Source organism: Lemur catta, chromosome 1 (genome assembly GCF_020740605.2).
Source record: "Lemur catta isolate mLemCat1 chromosome 1, mLemCat1.pri, whole genome shotgun sequence".
NCBI classification, from domain to species: Eukaryota; Metazoa; Chordata; class Mammalia; order Primates; family Lemuridae; genus Lemur; species Lemur catta.
The window spans coordinates 95,683,218-95,701,755 of NC_059128.1; the positions used below are offsets into that span (position 1 = coordinate 95,683,218).

Sequence of the window (18,538 nt, forward strand, 5' to 3'; positions counted from 1 at the left end):
GCGCCCCCGCTGCCCCCCCCCGCTCGTCATTGCGCAGGCGCGGCCCGCGAGCTTGGGGTGTCTCGGGGCTGGCGGGCTGCGGGCGCTCAGGAGCGCGGGGATTTGCGGCCTGCGTTCGCCCGCTCCAGTCGGTCGCTACCTGAGGCAGCGAGGCGCAGCGTGCCGAGCCTCCCGGCGCCCTGGGCAGCGTGGCCATGGAGAATCAGGTGCTGACGCCGCACGTGTACTGGGCTCAGCGACACCGCGAGCTGTATCTGCGCGTGGAGCTGAGTGACGTGCAGGTAAAGGCCGGGTCTGGGCGGCGGGAAGCGCGCGGGATCGCTGCTCCGGGTATCCACCGGGACCCTAGCCCTTTTGTCCGTGTGCACGCCGGACAGCACAGCCTGCAGTGCGCCAACACGGTCCGCGACGCGGTGTAGCCCTTGGAGAGGCTTACCCGCAGATCCCGGGCCGGGGGCACGACCCCCTCAGGCTGCAGGTTCCTTAGGGGGCTCCGTGAGTCCGGCGCGGGCCTCGGAGACCGTCCCAGGCCGCGGAGGCTGTCCTGGGCCTCATCTTTGTTCGCTGTCTGCGGCCTGACGGAGCTGGGACCTGGGAGCCTGGCCGTCAGGGTTTGGATTGGCTGAGGCCCTTGGCGGTGTGGAATGATCTCGTGGGTCTGGGGTATGTTGTGACAGTGGTTTGCTGGGCTGTGGCTGGACAGACATCTAAGGCTGGTCAGAGAGGTCCAGCGAGGCCCCTAGGACGTTCAAGAGGCTCGCCACTGCCTGGGGGGTTGGTTGGGGGGCACATCCCCCTCCCAACCGTTCAGCAATGGACGTCATTCTTAGTACATTTAATTTTAATATTCACAAAACCCCGAGGAAGTGATTCTTTACTCCCGTGTTCTGTTGGCTGTGAGCTCAGCTTTGGTTAGTTGCATAGAGAACTTGAAATTTTCTTAAGTTAAACGTTGAGTATTTATGTTTGATCTCATTTGGCCCCCAATGTGAGCAAGCTGAAGCCCCCTAATAATACCGGAGACTTCAGGATCTGTGTACCCTTGTGTCTCTGTCCAAACCATCCGGGAGTCTGGTCTTTGAGGAACTTGAGTTTTCAGTCTGGAATGTTCTTTCTTCAGTCATCCTTACTCTCAACTTCTCCTTGACATCTATGGCACTTTGTAACCTTCACTCCACTTAACTCTCTGCCTCTGAATCTAGCATCTGTTTGGATCTGTCAACTGATCTATCATATTGTCTTGCAAAATGTGGTACTTTCTGAGTGTTAACTTGAATTTGTTGAATTTAATTTAATCTTTGGTTCTGGAATATTCTGTTTATATATATATATATATATATATATATATATATATATATATAATATGTATGTAGTTATACTGTATACAAACTGTTTTCCTGTTGAAAGATAAAGTAAGTCAATACTGGCCAGAATGCCTTTAAATAGGCTATGATATTGCATGGTGTGTCATTTAATGTATTAAACCAGACTGAATTATACTTTAGCATTAGAATATGAATATATGTTCTATGTTGTCTCCCTCTACTATGCTCCAGGGTGCTTTAATGAAGTAGGAAAAAAAACAAACAAAATCTTTTGTAGATGGGGATCTAAGTCCTTATCTAGAGAGGGTTCTTCTAGCAACCAATAAAAAAGTATAAGAATGTGTGTTACGACAATCTCTTTAATTATTTAATTGTGTGTAGAGCAAATTAAATAAACTCAGGCCCTGGCTTCTTTAGTTGTCCATCATATGATAGGATAGAATATTCTGAGATATTTTTGAAGCTACAGGCAGAAAAGCAGTTTTTAGGGGGAGTGGGGTGATGATGGAAAGAAATGGAAATTGGTTGAACACATGAAAAAACTTACCATACTTTACCATACTTACATGTTTCTTGAAAGATGTAAACCTCTTAGTTAAGAAACATGAACACATGTGTTGATCATATTTGGTATATTTAGAAGTATGGAGGCATATATTTGAAATATATAATGGTTTAAAAATGTAAAGGTAGGAAAAAATGAAATTTTCTTTTGGAACGAGAAATCCTTTTTTTTTTTTAATTTTTGGAAAAAATAAGTCTTTTTTCTCTGAATTGAGTTTTTGGTTTTTCTGGGGTTTCACATCTGTAATTCTGAGGCATTCATTTCAACTGCCATTAGCTTAAAAGCGACATGTTAGCAGGTACCATGGCACGTGCCTATAACCTTAGCTACTTGGGAGGCTGAGACGGGAGAACCGCTTGAGCCCAGGGGTTTGAGACTATCCTGGACAACATAGTGAGACCTTGTCTCCAAAAAAAAAAAAGTCATGTATTAATACCAACCATTCATAAAAGAAATCCTCTAACACACGTAAAATATTACAAATTGACAAAGATGAGTTAGCTAGACTCAGCTTTCCAAGGGCATACTCTCTAGAAGGAAGTATATTATCATATTCAAACAAGTTTTGTTTATGAATATATATATTTATTGGTAGAATTGAAGTTGGATGTTGAACCAGGTCCTGGATGTTAAAAGGAATGTTACCTCTTTTTCATTTAGTTAGAGATAACTTCCATAAATGAGAATTATTCTTGTCAAACTGAGACTGGGAGAACTTTCCAGAAAGAGAAAGGCATAGACTTTTAGCACTTGTAATGTCTGACATATTGTGTCAATGCCCTGCAGCCAAAGATCACCAGGAATATACCTATAGTTGAACAAGATGGGTTTAGTGCTCATTGCAGCAAAAGGAGGGCATACTCCATGGGGAACCATGGGTGTTTCATTAGGAGGGTGTTAGAACCAATTGTTAGATTTGGGTGTTGGTGATTGGGGGAGGGGAGGCCTTAAAGAAGGGGGGTGTTCACTTTAAATTAGATGCTATCAGAAAACTGGGGCAATTCTGTGGTCAGGAATCTGAATAAATCTTATCTGTAAGGAGAGGAGACTAGCACAAGAATGGAACTATAATTGGTAGAGAAGTAGAAGTTACTCAATTTGGCCAGAGAGTCTTTAGTTTTTTGTAGGTGGAATAGCCACTATGTGTTTGTCTGTGCTTATACAAAATTATGAAATGGGCCTTGTCTCATTTATCATGGTTTCAGAGTAAGCTTATCTGAGTTTGGCGTTCTGTGAGATTGTTTGTGTGCTGTTGGAGAGTAACATGGTCTAGCTGTGAGTGCTAGGCCTGCTTCTGAATGTCAGGGGCTGCTCGTTTTTTCTCATTTGACTGCTCTATGCAGGGCCTGTTGAAACCAGTGATTCTGCCTCAGGATGAAGCAATTCATTTATTTGTTCAATAAAAACCATTTATGGAGTACCTACTCTTGTCTGTCATTAAGCTAGGTGCGGCATTCTTGGACGGCTCTCTAACACTCCCTGCTTTGCATAGCGTGTCTCCAGCTTATGTGTAAGTGTGGGTTTTAAAGTGTTGAGTTCTAGTTTGGGGGCATCAGCTCTGCCTCCCTCCCTCCTGACACAGGGAACTGTCCAGTTGTCACACCTCTGTTCTGTCTTTACAGCCTACAGCTCTAGTGACTACAGGCTAGTGACTGATGAGAAACCACTGCTACTATGAGTAGGAATGGTGGACAGTAAAAACGTCAACAGTGACATTGTCTGTGCTTGAGGTGAATAGTAGCAAAGAGGGCAGCTGGAGCAGGGTTACTTTCAAAATAGAGTTTACTTTCCATATGAGCATAATGGACACGTTTATAACAACAGCCATAGTTGTTAAATCATTTGTTAATTTGTCAAGGTTTTTGTTTTGGTTATTGTGAACAAAGTGCATAGCTCTGGGAGCTGCTTGAAAGATACTGTTCTTTTCCTTACCTGATGGAGTCTGATGGAAAGAGTGGTAACTGAAGATATGAGATTGGGTCCTTGCTCTTCCACTTACTATCTGGTAACCCTGACCCACTTAACCTTTATGAGCCTCAGTCTCTCATCCAGATAAATGTGAATAATAATACCTAATTCACAGGATCATTTTGAAGTTTGAATTGGATAATGGATTTGCAAGTGCTTTGTAAATTCTAATGTGCTGTTCAAGTGTGAGGGATTATTATGATTGTGATATTAAACCTTAGATGAGAAGGATAGACACAAAGAGCAGTGGAACAGAGTCGAGTTTATTAGCAGACCTATCCATATATGAAAACTTAAGCTGTGATAGAGATGGTTTTACAAATTAATGAGGAGATGACGAATCATTCAGGAAATTATATTGGGACAATTGGTAATCCAAAGGGCAGAAAGATAAAATAAGATGTATGGCCTTATGCCATACACAAAAATCAATTTCAGGTGGATTAATGACCTAAATGCATAAAACAAAACTACTAAAAGAAAATATAGGGGACTATCTTTATGATATTGGAATGGGGAAGAATGTCTTCAGCAAGACACGAGACCACAAACCCTGAAGGCAAAGATTGTGAAATTTAAGACAAACTTGAAGAAGATACTGCAGCATACTGTAATATCTGATTGCATATTACTCATTGAGAGATGATTAATATCTTGAACATTTAAAGAACACCTACAGATCGATAAGAAAAAGACACATTACCCAATAGAAAAAGGGGCAGATAATAAGCCTGGGAAGATGCTTAATCTCAATTATAATCAGGCACATGTACAGACATGGTTCACTTTATTTTGCTTTGCAGATACTGTATTTTTTTTACAGAGCAAAGGTTTGTGACAACTGTGTATTGAGCAAGTCTGTTGGCACCATTTTGACAATACTGTGTGCTTACTTTGCATCTCTGTGTCACATATTGGTAATTCTCTCAATATTTAAAACTTTTTCATTATTATATCTGTTATGGTAATCTGTGTTCAGTGATCTTTGATGTTATTATAATTGTTTTGAGGCACCATGAACCACACCCATATAAGGTGGTGAACTTAATCAATAAATATGTGTTCTCGCTGCTCTGACTGGCCATCCCTCTGTCTCTCTCCCTTTCCTTGGGTCTCCCTATCCCCTGAAACACCACAACATTGAAATTAGGCTAATTAATAACTCTACAATGGCTGGGTGTAGTGGCTCATGCCTGTAATCCTAGCACTTTGGGAGGCTGAGGTGGGAGGATTGCCTGAGGCCAGGAGTTTGAGGCCAGTTTGGGCAACATATTGAGACCACATCTCTACAAAAAATTAAAAAATTAGCTGGACATGGTGGTACACTCCTGTAGTCCCAGCTACGTGGGAGGCTGAGGCGGGAAGGATCACTTGAGCCCAGGTGTTTGAGGTTGCAGTGAACTATGATCCCTGCCACTGCACTCTAGCCTGGGCGACAGAGTGAGACTGTCTTTTAAAAAAACAAACAAAAATAAACTCTACAATGGCCTCAAAGTGTTCAAGTGAAAAGAAGTGTTGCATGTCTCTTACTTTAAATCAAAGGAGAGAAATAATTAAGCTTAGTGGGGAAGGCATGTCAAAAACTGAGGTAGGCCAGAAGCTAGGCTTCTTGCACCAGTTAAACAAGTTGCGATTGCAAAGGAAAAATTCTTGAAGGAAATTAAAAGTGTTACTCTAGTGAACATATGAAGGATGAGGAAAAAAAACAGCCTTCTTGCTGATATGGAGAAAGTTTGAGTGGTCTAGATAGAAGATCAGACCAGCCACAGCATTCCCTTAAGCCAAAGCCTAATCCAGAGCAAGGCCCTAACTCTTTTCAATTCTGTGAAATCTGAGAAAGGTGAGGAAGCTACAGAAAAAAAGTTTGAAGCTACAGAGGTTGGTTCATGAGACTTAAGGAAAGAAGCCGTCTCCATAACGTAAAACTGCAAGGTGAAGCAGCAGGTGCTGATGGAGAAGCTGCAGCAAGCTCTCCAGATCTAGCTAAGATCACTGATGAAGATGGCTCCACTAATCAACAGGTTTTCAACAGGTTGTAGGTGAAACAGCCTTCTATTGGAAGAATATGACACCTAGGGCTTTCATAGCTAGAGAGGAGAAGTCAATGCCTGGCCTCAAAGCTTCAAAAAAAAGATTGACTCTTTTGTTAGGGGCTAATGCAGCTGATGACTTTAAGTTGAAGCCAATGCTCTTTTACCATTCCAAAAATCCTAGATCCCTTAAGAATTACGCTAAATCTACTCTGCCTGTGCTCTGTAAATGGAACAACAAAGCCTGGATGATAGCACATCTGTTTATAACATGGTTTACTGAATATTTTAAGCTTGCTATTCAGACCTACAGAAGAAAAGATTTCTTTCAAAATATTACTGCTCACTGACAATGCACCTACTCACCAAGAGCTCTGATGGAGATGTCAAGGAGATTAATGTTGTTTTAATGCCTGCATCCATTCTGCAGCCTATCGATCAGGAGTGATCCAACTGATTTTGACTTTCAAGTCTTATTATTGGAAAATACATTTCATAAGGCTATAGCTGCTATGGGTCGTGATTCATCTGATAGATCTGGGCAAAGTACATTGAAAAACTTCTGGAATGGATTCACCATTCTAGAGGGTATTAAGAACATCCATGGGAAGAGGTCAAAATAGCAACATTAACAAGAGTTCAGAAGAAGTTGATTCCAACTCTCATGGATGACTTTCAGGGGTTCAAGACTTCAGTGGAGGAAGTAACTGTAGATGTGGTAGAAATAGCAAGAGAACTGAAAATGGAGCCTGAAGATGCGACCGATTTGCTGCAATCTCATGATAAAACTTGAATGGATGAGGAGTTGCTTCTTAGGGATTAGCAAAGAAAGTGGTTTCTTGAGATGGAATCTGTTGCTAGTGAAAATGCAATGAACATTGTTGAAATGACAACAAAGGATTTAGAATATTTCATAAACTTAGCTGATAAAGCAGCAGCAGGGTTTGAGAATATTGACTTCAATTTTGAAAGAAGTTCTACTGTGGGTAAAATGCTATCATCAGCATCCCATGCTATGAGGAAATCTTTTGTGATGTGGTGAACTTTGTTATTGTCTTATTTTAAGAAATTGCTACAGCCACCCCATCCTTCGGCAACCACTACCCTGATCAGTCCGCAGCCATCAACATTGAGGCAAGACCTCTACTAGCAAAAAGATTACAGCTTACTGAAGGCTCAGATGATTGTTAGCATTTTTTAAGAAAACAGTATTTTAAAATTAAGTTATGTACGTTTTTTGGAAATAATGGTATTGCTACTTAATAGACTGCAGTATAATGTATATATAATATTTATGTGTACTGAGAAACCAGAAAATTTGTGTGATTTGCTGTATTGCAGTATGTGCTTTATTATGGTGGTCTGGAACTAAACCTGCAATATCTCTGAGGTATAGGATTTCTCAGATTGGGAAAAATGAAAAAGTCTGACATGACCAACTGTTTTTGAGAATGTTTAGTGATCGGACAGGTTTTATATAGTTGGTGGGAGTATTAATTAGCACAACTGATTTGGAGAACAGTTTGACACAATCTAGTCAAGCTGAGGATGTATATGTCTTTATGACTAAGTTTTGCTCCTTAGAGAAGCTCTTACACATGTGCACAAAAAGGAAGAATGTTCATTGCAGCAAAAAATTGAAAACAGCCTCAATTTTTATTAACAGGAGAATGGGTAAATTGTGGTATATTTATACAATGACATACTGTTATAACAGCTAAAATGAATGAAATAGAACCATCTCTATACTTTAACTATAGAGTTTAAACTTTGAAATATAGTATCAAATAAAAAGCTAGTTGAAGAATGATATAGGCAGTATGAAACTATATATATAGCATGTAAAATAATAGTGTATATTTGTGAATGCCCAACATGTTGTAAGTGAATAAAGAAATACAGTGGAAGGGACAAACTAATTCTAAAATATTGGTTACCTGTGAATATGGGGTATGTTTGAGGGAGGGAGGGCAGTAGGAAGGATTGAATAGTTGTATAACTGTGTCCTTATTTTTAAAAAAAACTGAGACAAATAAAGCAAAATGCTAATGGATGATAGGTATAGTGGTGTTTGCTATATTTTTCTGTGTTTGGCTGATTGCTTGAAATATTTCATAAAAATTCAATGTCTAATCTAAGCTGTTTATAAACTACAGTATGAAAACACTCATAAAGCAGTAAATTATTAATAAGTAATTTGGTAACTATTGCACACTCACAGTGGTCCAGGCACAGTGCTAAGTACTAGATCTTTATATATGTTGGTTAGTGGTGAGCAACACATATAAAAACACTCCTTTAAGGTTGAGGGAGGCAGGCAATAGATAAGTTAGTAAATAATTACCTAGGTAAGTGCTATGAGGGAAGTAAAGAGGGTGGTGAAATAGAGAGTAATTGGTAGAGGCTATTTTGTTTTGTTTTACTGTGCATTTGTTTGTTTATTAAAGAGATGAATAATTTTTTTAAGGTAAACATGAAAGTGAGATTTATTGAAGACAGAAAGATAGGATTACAGAGCAAGAGCAAGATACAGGTTTACAGAGCGAGATACACACCCCACAGATGATGACTGGACCCATTGTTGTAGCAAAAGGCAGAGAGTAAAAAGAGAGCTGAATAATTTTTTTAGCAGCCAAATTCACATACCAGAGCAGTCCCCAACCTTTTTGGCACCAGGGACCAGTTTCATGGAAGACAATTTTTCCATGGGGTGGGGGGGTGTAGGGGGGATGGTTTTGGAATAATTCAAGCACATTACATTTATCGTGCAGTCAAACCTCTCTGCCATTGATAATCTGTGTTTGTAGCCCAGCCGCTCCCCAGCGCTAGGCTGAGATCAGGCATTAGATTCTCACAAGGAGCGTGCCACCTAGATCCCTCGAATGCACAGTTTACAGGGGGGTTCAGGCTCCTATCAGAATCTAATGCCACCATTGATCTGACAGGAGGCGGAGCTCAGGCGGTGATGCCAGCCATAGGGAGCAACTGTAAATACAGATGAAGCTTCGCTGGCTTGCCCACCGCTCACCTCCTGCTGTACAGCCTGGTTCTTAACAGGCCACTGGATACCAGTCCATGGCCTGGGGTTTGGGGATTGCAGACATACCATATAGTTCACTAATTTAAAGTGTCCAATACAATAGTTTTTGGTATATTCACAGTTATACAGCATTCACCATAATCTAATTTTAGAACATTGTCATCACCCCCAAAAAGAAGCCCTCAGACATATTGTTAGTCACTTCTCCATTGCTCCCTCTCCCACCCTGGCAACCACTAGCCTACTTTTTGTCTTTTTGTCTATTGTGAACATTTTATGTAGGTGGAATCATGTAATATGTGGCCTCTTGTGACTGGTTTTCTTCATTGAGCATGTTTTCAGAGATCGTCCACGTTGTAACATCTATCAGTACTTGATTCCTTTTTATTACTGAACTATATTCCATTTTATGAATATACCATGTTTTATTTATTCAGCCATCAGATAGATATTGGGATGTTTCCACTTTTGGGCTATTATGAATAATGCTGCTATGAATATTTACATATGTACAAATTTTTTTTTTTTTTTTTTGGAGACAGAGTCTCGCTCTGTTGCCCTGGCTAGAGTGAGTGCCATGGCGTCAGCCTAGCTCACAGCAACCTCAAACTCCTGGGCTCAAGCAATCCTTCTGCCTCAGCCTCCTGAGTCGCTGGGACTACAGGCATGTGCCACCATGCCCGGCTAATTTTTCCTATATATATGTATTTTTAGTTGGCCAGATAATTTCTTTCTATTTTTAGTAGAGACAGGGTCTCGCTCTTGCTCAGGCTGGTCTTGAACTCCTGACCTCAAGCAATCCACCCGCCTCGGCCTCCCAGAGTGCTAGGATTACAGGCGTGAGCCACCGCGCCCGGCCTATACAAGTTTTTATGTGAACATGTTTTCAGTTCAGTAGAGGCTATTTTAAATAAAGTGGTCAGGGAAGGCTTCATTGAGAAGGTGATATTCAGGCTGAGTGAAACTTGGATAAAATGAATTATGCAGAGAGCTTAGGGAACAACATTCCAATAAGTCCACAGACGTAAAGGCATGCAAAGTCTTGGTGGGTTCTAGGAGCAGAAAGGATGGTAGTATATTTGGAGTGTGGTGAGTGAGCAATAAGTTAGAGGGAGACAAAGTTGGAAGGGTCTACAAGATATAGGTCATGTAGAGCCTTGTTGCCATGGTAAGGAGCTTGGATTTTATTGTAAGAGCAGTGGGAAACTATATTAAAGAGTTTTAAGCAGAGAAGTGACTTTGTAGGATTTATGTTTTAGAAAAGATGATTATGGCTGCTATGTGAATTATAAGGGGGCAAAGTTGAAATCTGGAAAGCCATTTAGGGAGGTTGTTATAGTAGTGTGGGATAAATGAGATAAAGTAGCTTGGTCTAGGGCCACCAGTGCAGATGGAGAGCCGTGGATGGATTTGAGATATATTTGGAGTGAACCTTCAGGCCTTAGTGGATTTCCTGTGGGGAAGAGAAAAGAATGAACAACTAGTTTTAAAATTTTGTCTTAAGCATGGAGCAGATGATGGTACAATTTACTGAAATGGTTAAGGCTGGAGAAGGGGTTTAGGGGCCCAAATCAAGAGTTCCCTTTTGGACATATTAGTTGGAGACTCTTGTTTTAAACAGTTTCCACATTTCTAGAAATGTGTGAACTAGTCATGTAACTATACAAATACAGAGTTCAGGGTAGTAGTCTGGGTGAAAATAGAATTTTATGATATCTTAGACTTAATTGATTGCAAAATGCACCAATATTTTATGTACCATGAAGAGAAAAAATGCAACTAATTAAACTATGATACATGCTTTCCTATTACTTTGAATATTTTTTATTTATTGAAAAAGCTCTTTTAGACTTATTTAAATGGTTAATGCTGTCCAGCCAAAGACCACCAAAAACACACCTTGTAGTTGTTGGGTTTATCGCTTATTTCAGAGAGAGAGAACACACACCGTGGAGAAACGTGTCTCTGTAAGAGGGTGTAGAAAGATTCATTATAGGATTTGGGCTTTGCTTGGGTGATTGTGGAATGGTCTAAGAAAGTGAGGGTTTGCTTTAGATTGGATGCTGTCAGAAAGCAGGGACAATTCTTTGATTATTGGGTATTTTGTGGATGGCATAGTGGCCTGTCATTAGACAAAAGTATGCAATGGTCTTGTTTTGTTTCATTTTACCATGTCTCAGAGTAACCTGAAATTGGCTGGTATTCTTTGAAATTGTTTTATGTCCAACAGAACAAAATGGTCTGGCTGTGTGCTTCAAACCAGCTTGTAATAATATTGAGGTCTATTTGTGAATATCAGATCAGTTTTGGATGTCAGGGGCTACTTATTTTCTTTCTCAAAGAAAGTTTTAAAAAATCATTAAATAAATCAGTAAGTCCCTCTTCCGTAAACATAAATATGAAAATATAAGCAAAGTAAGTTGGTTACGGTATTCCTAAACCATCTTCACATTTCAGATTCCACTCTTCTGCATCAGTTTTTCACTCAGAGATGTCAGTATCCATGTTTTTCAACGCAGTATTATCCAGTGCCATTAACACTAGTAACGTAGCATTTCTGACAGAGTGCTCTGCTATTATCTCTGGATTTTTTTTCTAAGCCATCAACACCTATTTATAAGTTTGATGTTGGCGCTTTCTTGATCTTACCAAAAGATGTCAACAGTGTGTTTTCACACAAGAAGCAACACTCACTCATACTCCTTTCTCAAATGGCCTTAGCGTGGTTTGTTGACTGAAATGTTGAGGGGTTGCAGCTGTCCAGTCATGCCACCTGGAATAACAGCCAAGCTCCCACATGCTCAGGCAGTGACAGCCATGTTGCCACTTTTTCTAAAGCAATTGTAAGGTGCTGCTGTCAATTGTAATGCATATCCTGATTTTGGAGATAGTACATGAAAAGAAGTGCATTTTAGAATTGATAAAATATAGCAAATTTTCGAGTTGTCAATCAATAATTGTAGTATTTAAAGCCCTGAGACAGGATGAGATCACCTAGGAAGAAAGTATAGATCAGAGGTTATCAACTTAAATGACCAAAATAATGTTGTAATGATTTAGGAGCCAAGGAGTCATTTGCCTTGGTTTCTGTCTTGGTTTTGCCGCTTGCTGGTTTTGTAATCTTGGGCAAGTTGCTTAACCTCTGTAAGCCTGTTTGCTCATCTGTAAAATTGTTATAATAATTGGTACCTATTTCGTAGGCTGTGTGTGTGTGTGTGAGTGTTTGGGGTAATAATGTGAAACACTTTGAGAGATAACCTGGCATACAGTGAATGCTCAGTAAATATAAGTGAAGTCAACTGAGTGGGGAATGTGGTAAATTAGAGAGGGCAGGGTCCATCTTAAGGGGGTAGCTATTGTCATGTAAGATGCAGATCTAATTTTTGAAAGAGAAGCTAGAAATCCAGATTTTTTTAAAGTGCAAAAAGCTTATTAAACTCGACTTATTCAACAACTGTATGTAAATGCTTACTCTGTGCCTGGTAGTCTTCCAGACACTGGGACTCAGGCATGAGCAGGGTAGACAAGGCCCCTGCTGTCATGAAGTTTGTATACCGAGGCTGGTGGTGGTGGTTGAAGACAGACAATAAAAGTAGGTAAATTTATTGAATAATTTCAGATAATAATAATTGTTATGAAGCAAGTAAAATAATAAAAAATATGAGAAGAAATGGCGAGAACTATTTCAGATTGGGTAGTCAAAGAAGGTCTTTCTGAGGAGGTGACATTTGAGCAAATTACACTATTTGATTACTTACTACCTGCAAGCCTAAATGTTAAGAAATCATGCCCAATTATGAGGACTGAATATTATAGGTGGAGAGAACAGCTGCTGCAAAAATCCTTAGCTAGAAAGTACTTGGTAGTTGTAAGCCTAGCACTCTGGGAGGCCAAGGCGGGTGGATCGCTCGAGGTCAGGAGTTCGAGACCAACCTGAGCAAGAGCAAGACCCCCATCTCTAGTAAAAATAGAAAGAAATTATCTGGCCAACTAAAAATATATATAGAAAAAATTAGCAGGGCATGGTGGCGCATGCCTGTAGTCCCAGCTACTTGGGAGGCTAAAGCAGAAGGATTGCTTAAGCCCAGGAGTTTGAGGTTGCTGTGAGCTAGGCTGACGCCACGGCACTCACTCTAGCCCGGGCAACAGAGCGAGACTCTGTCTCAAAAATAAATAAATAAATAAATAAATAAATAAAATAGAAAGTACTTGGTGGTGAATGCAAATTAAAAATTAATGAGTAAATAAAACCAAAAACTTCTCTGCAGGCAATATAAAATATTACAGGCTTGATTTGGCCCTTAGGGTGCCAGTTTATGATAGACAACTGATAGCTGTTAAAAACAAAGAGAAAAGAAGCAGCACAGGATTGAGTGCTGAGGCACTCAGACATTTACAAGTTGAGCAGAGGAGAAAGAACCAGGAAAGCAGACAGAGAAAAAGTAGCCTTATGAGGCATAAAATCCAGGACAGTGTCCTGTAGTGTCTTAGAAGCCACGAGAGAAGAGCATTTCAGTGGGGTGTGATTCAGCTGTGTCCAGTGCTTTTGAGAGGTTGAATAAGATGAAGTTAGATATGTCCATTGGATTTGGCAACGTGCAGGTTATTGATTATCTTGATAATAGTTTCGGTGGAGTGGTGGGGATGGAGGTTAGATCAGAGTGGATTTAAGAGTAAATTTATGGTCAGGAAGAAGAGATGATTATAGATAACTTCTAAAGATTTTCTTTTTCTTTTTCCGTTTTTTTTTTTTTTTTTAAAGACAGGGTCTAGCTCTGTCACCCAGGCTGAAGTGCAGTGGCGTGATCATAGCTCACTGCAGCCTTGAACTCCTGGGCTCAAGCTACTCTCCTGGCTTCACCCTCTCAAGTAGGTGGGACTACAGTCGTGTGCCACCACACGCGGCTAATTTTTCTTAATTTTTGTAGAGATGGGGTCTCACTATGTTGCCTAGGCTGGTCTTGAACTCCTGGCCTCAAGTAATCCTTCTGCCTCTGCCTCCCAAAGTGCTGGAATTATAGGAGTGAGTCACCGCTCCTGGCCTAAAGATTTTTTTTTTGGGTTGATGAGAAGGGAGGAACAGAGAAATCAGTGGTAAAGACAGTGTGCTTGAAGTTCAGAAAAGAGAAATCACTATGGCCAAGGAAGGCTTTCTTTCTAAAGGATGTGGGCCTTGAGCTCTGTTTTTTAGTAATCAGTAGAATATGGATCCATAAAGGGGAATTAGAAGAGGATACAAACTGGTGCATATACCTAGTTGAGTAATATGCAGCTATAAAAAGAATGAATAAGATCTTTATGAACTGATAAAGATTGATTTAGGTGAAAAAAGCAAGGTGTGTAAGAATGTATATTGCATGCTACCTTTTATGTAGAAAGAGAAAATAAGAAAATTTGAATATGTTTGCTTATTTTTGCAACACACACACACATATATACAGAGAACAGATAAACCAGAAACTAATGAAATGGTTCCTATAGGTGGGGAATAGGAATGTAGCAGAGGTGGATGGGTTTGGGAGTAGGACTTCTGAGGATATCTTTTTATAAAGTTTGACTTTTGAACAATGTGAATGTTTTTCCATATTCAAAGATAAAATTCAATAAAAAAGGATAAAAAAGCAAATCTTGAAATTATATACAAACAGAATCAAAAGGACCTAACTATATATCAGATTGACAACATAATTAATAAATACAAATAACAAATAAATTAATTAGTATAAATAACATTTGAACATAGTACTCTGGTTCTTTAGTGGAATATGTTCTTTTTTTTTTTTTCAACCAACCTTCCACCCTTTCGTAGAATATGTCGTAAGGACAAAAAGAACTGCATGTAAATGTTATAGTTAGTAAGTTTATTGTTGATGTAAATATTGACATTCTAATTCTGAAACTTTTTTTAAGATAAAACAAATAAGTAAATGTTATTAGGAACCAAGATTTTCACTGTCAAAGATAAAAATATTAAATAACAGAAGGTAAGGAACAGCTCTGTAATAATAAATTTGAGTTGGAAACTTCAGTATGACATCCTGATTTAAAAAATTTCTAGCTAGACTACTAAAAGATGAACGTTGAGTACACCTCAGTGTGCCCAGATCCTGGCTGCTAAATTACCATTCCCCACTAAAGGAACTAAGGCTCCCCGAAGAAATGGCCAATTGTTCCAAGTCTGTGCTAGATAAAATACAACATCCTCAAAGAGTACAGGTCATGTCAGAACAATATAGGAGTACATTTGAAGGGATTTCCACTGGCCAAATATGTGACAATTTGAACATTAAAAAAAATAAGATTGGTAATGGATTTTGGCAGAGTGGATTGCCAAAGAAGATCCATGAGTCCATAGTGATAGTCAAAAAAATAGAGAAGACCCAGGTGGAGGAGGGAGGCAGGAAGTGGTTATAAAAGGGGCACCATGAGGGATCTGGAACTGTTAAATGTCTTGACTGTGATGGTGGATAGATGAACCTATGTGTGTGATAAAATTGTATAGAACTTAACACACAGACCCACATGCACATACAGACAAATGAGTACAAGTAAAACCAGGGAAATCTGAATAAAATAGGTGGATTGTATTAATGTCAGTGTCTTGATTGTAATATTATACTTTTTTTGTAAAATATTACCCATTGGGAAAAACTAGGCAAAGTGTACAAGGGATCTCTCAGTATTATTTCTTAGAACTGTGTGAATGTACAATTATCTCAAAAATTTCAGTAAAGATGTAGATTATATCTACAAATAATTAACAGTATACCTAATGGACATATATAGAGCACCGTACCCAACAACTCCAGAATATATGTTCTTTTAAAATTTACTAAGAACCTTTACTAAAGTTGACTATGTACTGCTTCCTAAAGCAAGTCTCCATAAATTTGAAAGGATTGAAATTACACAGAGTGTTCTTTTTTTTTAATTTTCTTAATTCAGTTCAGCCAGAAGAGTGTTCCTTGCAATTGAGAGAGAAGTTAATAACATAAAGATAACTAGAAAACCCCATGTGTTTGGTAATTAAAAAACCCATCTCAACCCATGTTTTAAATAAAAAATTAGAAAGTAATTTAGACTGAATGATAATGAAAATATTACCTTCAAAACTTGAGAGATGCAGCCAAAGTAGGATTTGGCAGGAAATTTATATTGTTAGATGATTATATTAGAGAAGAATAAAGGATAAAAATTAATGATCTCTGAATCTCCATTTCAAGAAGTTAGAAAAAAAATAGCAACTTCTCTCAAAGAAATTAAAGGAAGGAAATAATAAAGATAAGAACAGAAATAGCAGAGATAGATTCAATAAAACTAAACGTTCTTAAAAGGTAATTAAAATTGATAGATATATTGAGAAGTTTAAAACACAAACCATATCAGTAATGAGAAAAAAGACATAACCGTAGAAGCTATAGACATTAAAAAGCTAAGAGAATATCAAACAAGTTAATGTCAGATAAAATGGATAAATTCTAAGGAAATAAAGAATTTCTACCAAAGAGATAGAAAACCTCGATAGCCCACTGACTGTTCAATAAATTGAATCAGTAGTCAAAAATCTCACAAGGAAACTTGCAAGTCCTAACAGCTTCACCAAGGAGTTCTATGAAACATTTAAAGAAGTAATTCCAGTTTTATTAGCTATCTGTTGCTACATAACAAATCACCCAGTGTGTAGTGGTTTAAAACAACAGTAATCATTTATTATCTCTCGCAGTTTCTGTGGGTTAAGACTTTAGGAAGAGGTGCTGGCTTGGGGTCTCTCAATAGGTGGTAGTCAGATGTCAACTGTGGTTGAGGTTAATTGATGGCTGGAGTATCCACAAGGATATTTTACCTTGTTGGCAGGTTGGTGCCCACATGTGAGTTCACTACAAAGGCCTCTACACTGGGCTGTTTGAGTGTTCTCATGACATGGCATCTGGCTTTGCCCAGAGTGAGCAGTCCAAGAGGTCTGGATGGAAACTCCAGTGCCTTTTATTTTATTTGTTTTTAAATTTATTTATTTATTTTTGAGACGGAGTTTCACTCTGTCACCCAGGATAGAGTGCTATGGTGTCATCATATCTGCCTGCAACCTCAAACTCCTGGGCTTAAGCAATCCTCCTGCCTCAGCCTCCTGAGTAGCTGGGACTACAGGTACATGCTACCACACGGGGCTTATTTTTCTATTTTATATAAGGACAACGTCTCCCTCTTGCTCAGGCTGGCCTTGAACTCCTGAGTTCAAGCCATCTTCCCCTCTCAGACTCCCAGGGTGCTAGGATTATAGGCCTGAGCCATCCCACCCCTGGCCTCCAATGCCATTTATAACTTAACCTCAGAAATCACACCATTGCTTCCCTTGCATTCTGTTGGTTATACACATCAGCCCTGATGTCAGTGTGGAAGGGGACTACACGTAAACACTGGGGGAGAGAACCACTGGAGGGTGTCTTGTAGGCTGGCTACCACACCAGACTTACATTTCCAGAGAAGAAGGATAGGGAACACTTTCCAATTCATTTTACGAGGCAAATAAGAGAAAGGGAAATAGGCCAATCTCATTCATAAATATAGATACTAACTTTTTTTTTAATTGCTTCAGGGTTGCTTCATCCCAGTTTTGTTTTTTTTGTGGTTTTTTTTTGAGACAGAGTCTCACTGTCTTGCCCAGGCTGGAGTGCAGTGGTGTCATCATAGCTCACAGCACCCTCAAACTCCTGGGCTCAAGTGATCCTCCTGCCTTGACCTCCCAAGTAGCTGTGCTACCACACCTGGCTAATTTTTTTTTTTTTTTTTTTAGAGACAGGGTCTCGCTATGGTGCCTAGGGTGGTCTTGAGCTGCTGGGCTCAAGCAGTCCTCCCACCTTGACCTCCCAAACTGCTAGGATTACAAGTGTAACAAGCCCCACTACAATATTTTTGAACTTGTTTCTGGCATCAGCTTTTTTGCTAAAAGATACCCCTCCACCACTACCACCTTTGGAGAAGCTGAACCTGACATAGTCATTGCACTGCTGGGCAGGAGCTGTTCCATAATTGCTGAATTAGCCTTCGAAATCTCTGGCTCACCAAGGAGAGTGCGCGGTGGGGGCTGCATGTGGAGGGGGGTTCTGGGCGGGGAGGCAGGTGTGCCACGCCTGTGCGGCCAGCTGGGGGAAAAAAATCTCTCTGGCTCATAGAAATGTTTACTAAACTCCTGGGCTTGTGCTATGGCTAGGCACTTAAACCTTGGTTGGACACATCTGTTTGCCTGAGGAGAGTAAACCAGGCAACTCAAACCTCTTGTTCTCCTTCCAAGTGAATTAGGATATGGGGAACGCAAGAAGTGACCTAGATAGGAAATTTATCTCTAAGACATCACAGAACTCTAGCCTCCACGACAATATTTACATCAAAACCCCATTTCCCTTTCCGAGGAACCATCTCTTTGGAAATGTAGCCCTTTTTGATGAGGTTTTCTAATTCCCTCCTCCTGCCAGAGAAGAATCTAGATTTCTAGCCCTTTCTGTGAGCTTCTTAGAAGCGTGAAGTCTGTACTGCCACTGGGGAGGTTCTTAACTAAAGCTTGGCTCGAATGCTCCCACCCACTGAGCCTTCATTCTCCCCCTTTTCCTGACTT

The 18,538-nt window shown here is 39.8% G+C and overlaps 1 protein-coding gene across 1 annotated transcript in view; it reads left to right on the forward strand.

Annotated features, from left to right (window-relative positions):
- Positions 1–18,538, forward strand: part of HACD3 (3-hydroxyacyl-CoA dehydratase 3) — a 41,606-nt gene continuing 23,068 nt past the window's right edge. The window contains exon 1 of the mRNA XM_045541148.1: positions 1–281. Within this exon, the coding sequence (XP_045397104.1) occupies positions 195–281 (87 nt within the window). The 5' untranslated portion in view covers positions 1–194. The remainder of the gene's footprint in view (positions 282–18,538) is intronic.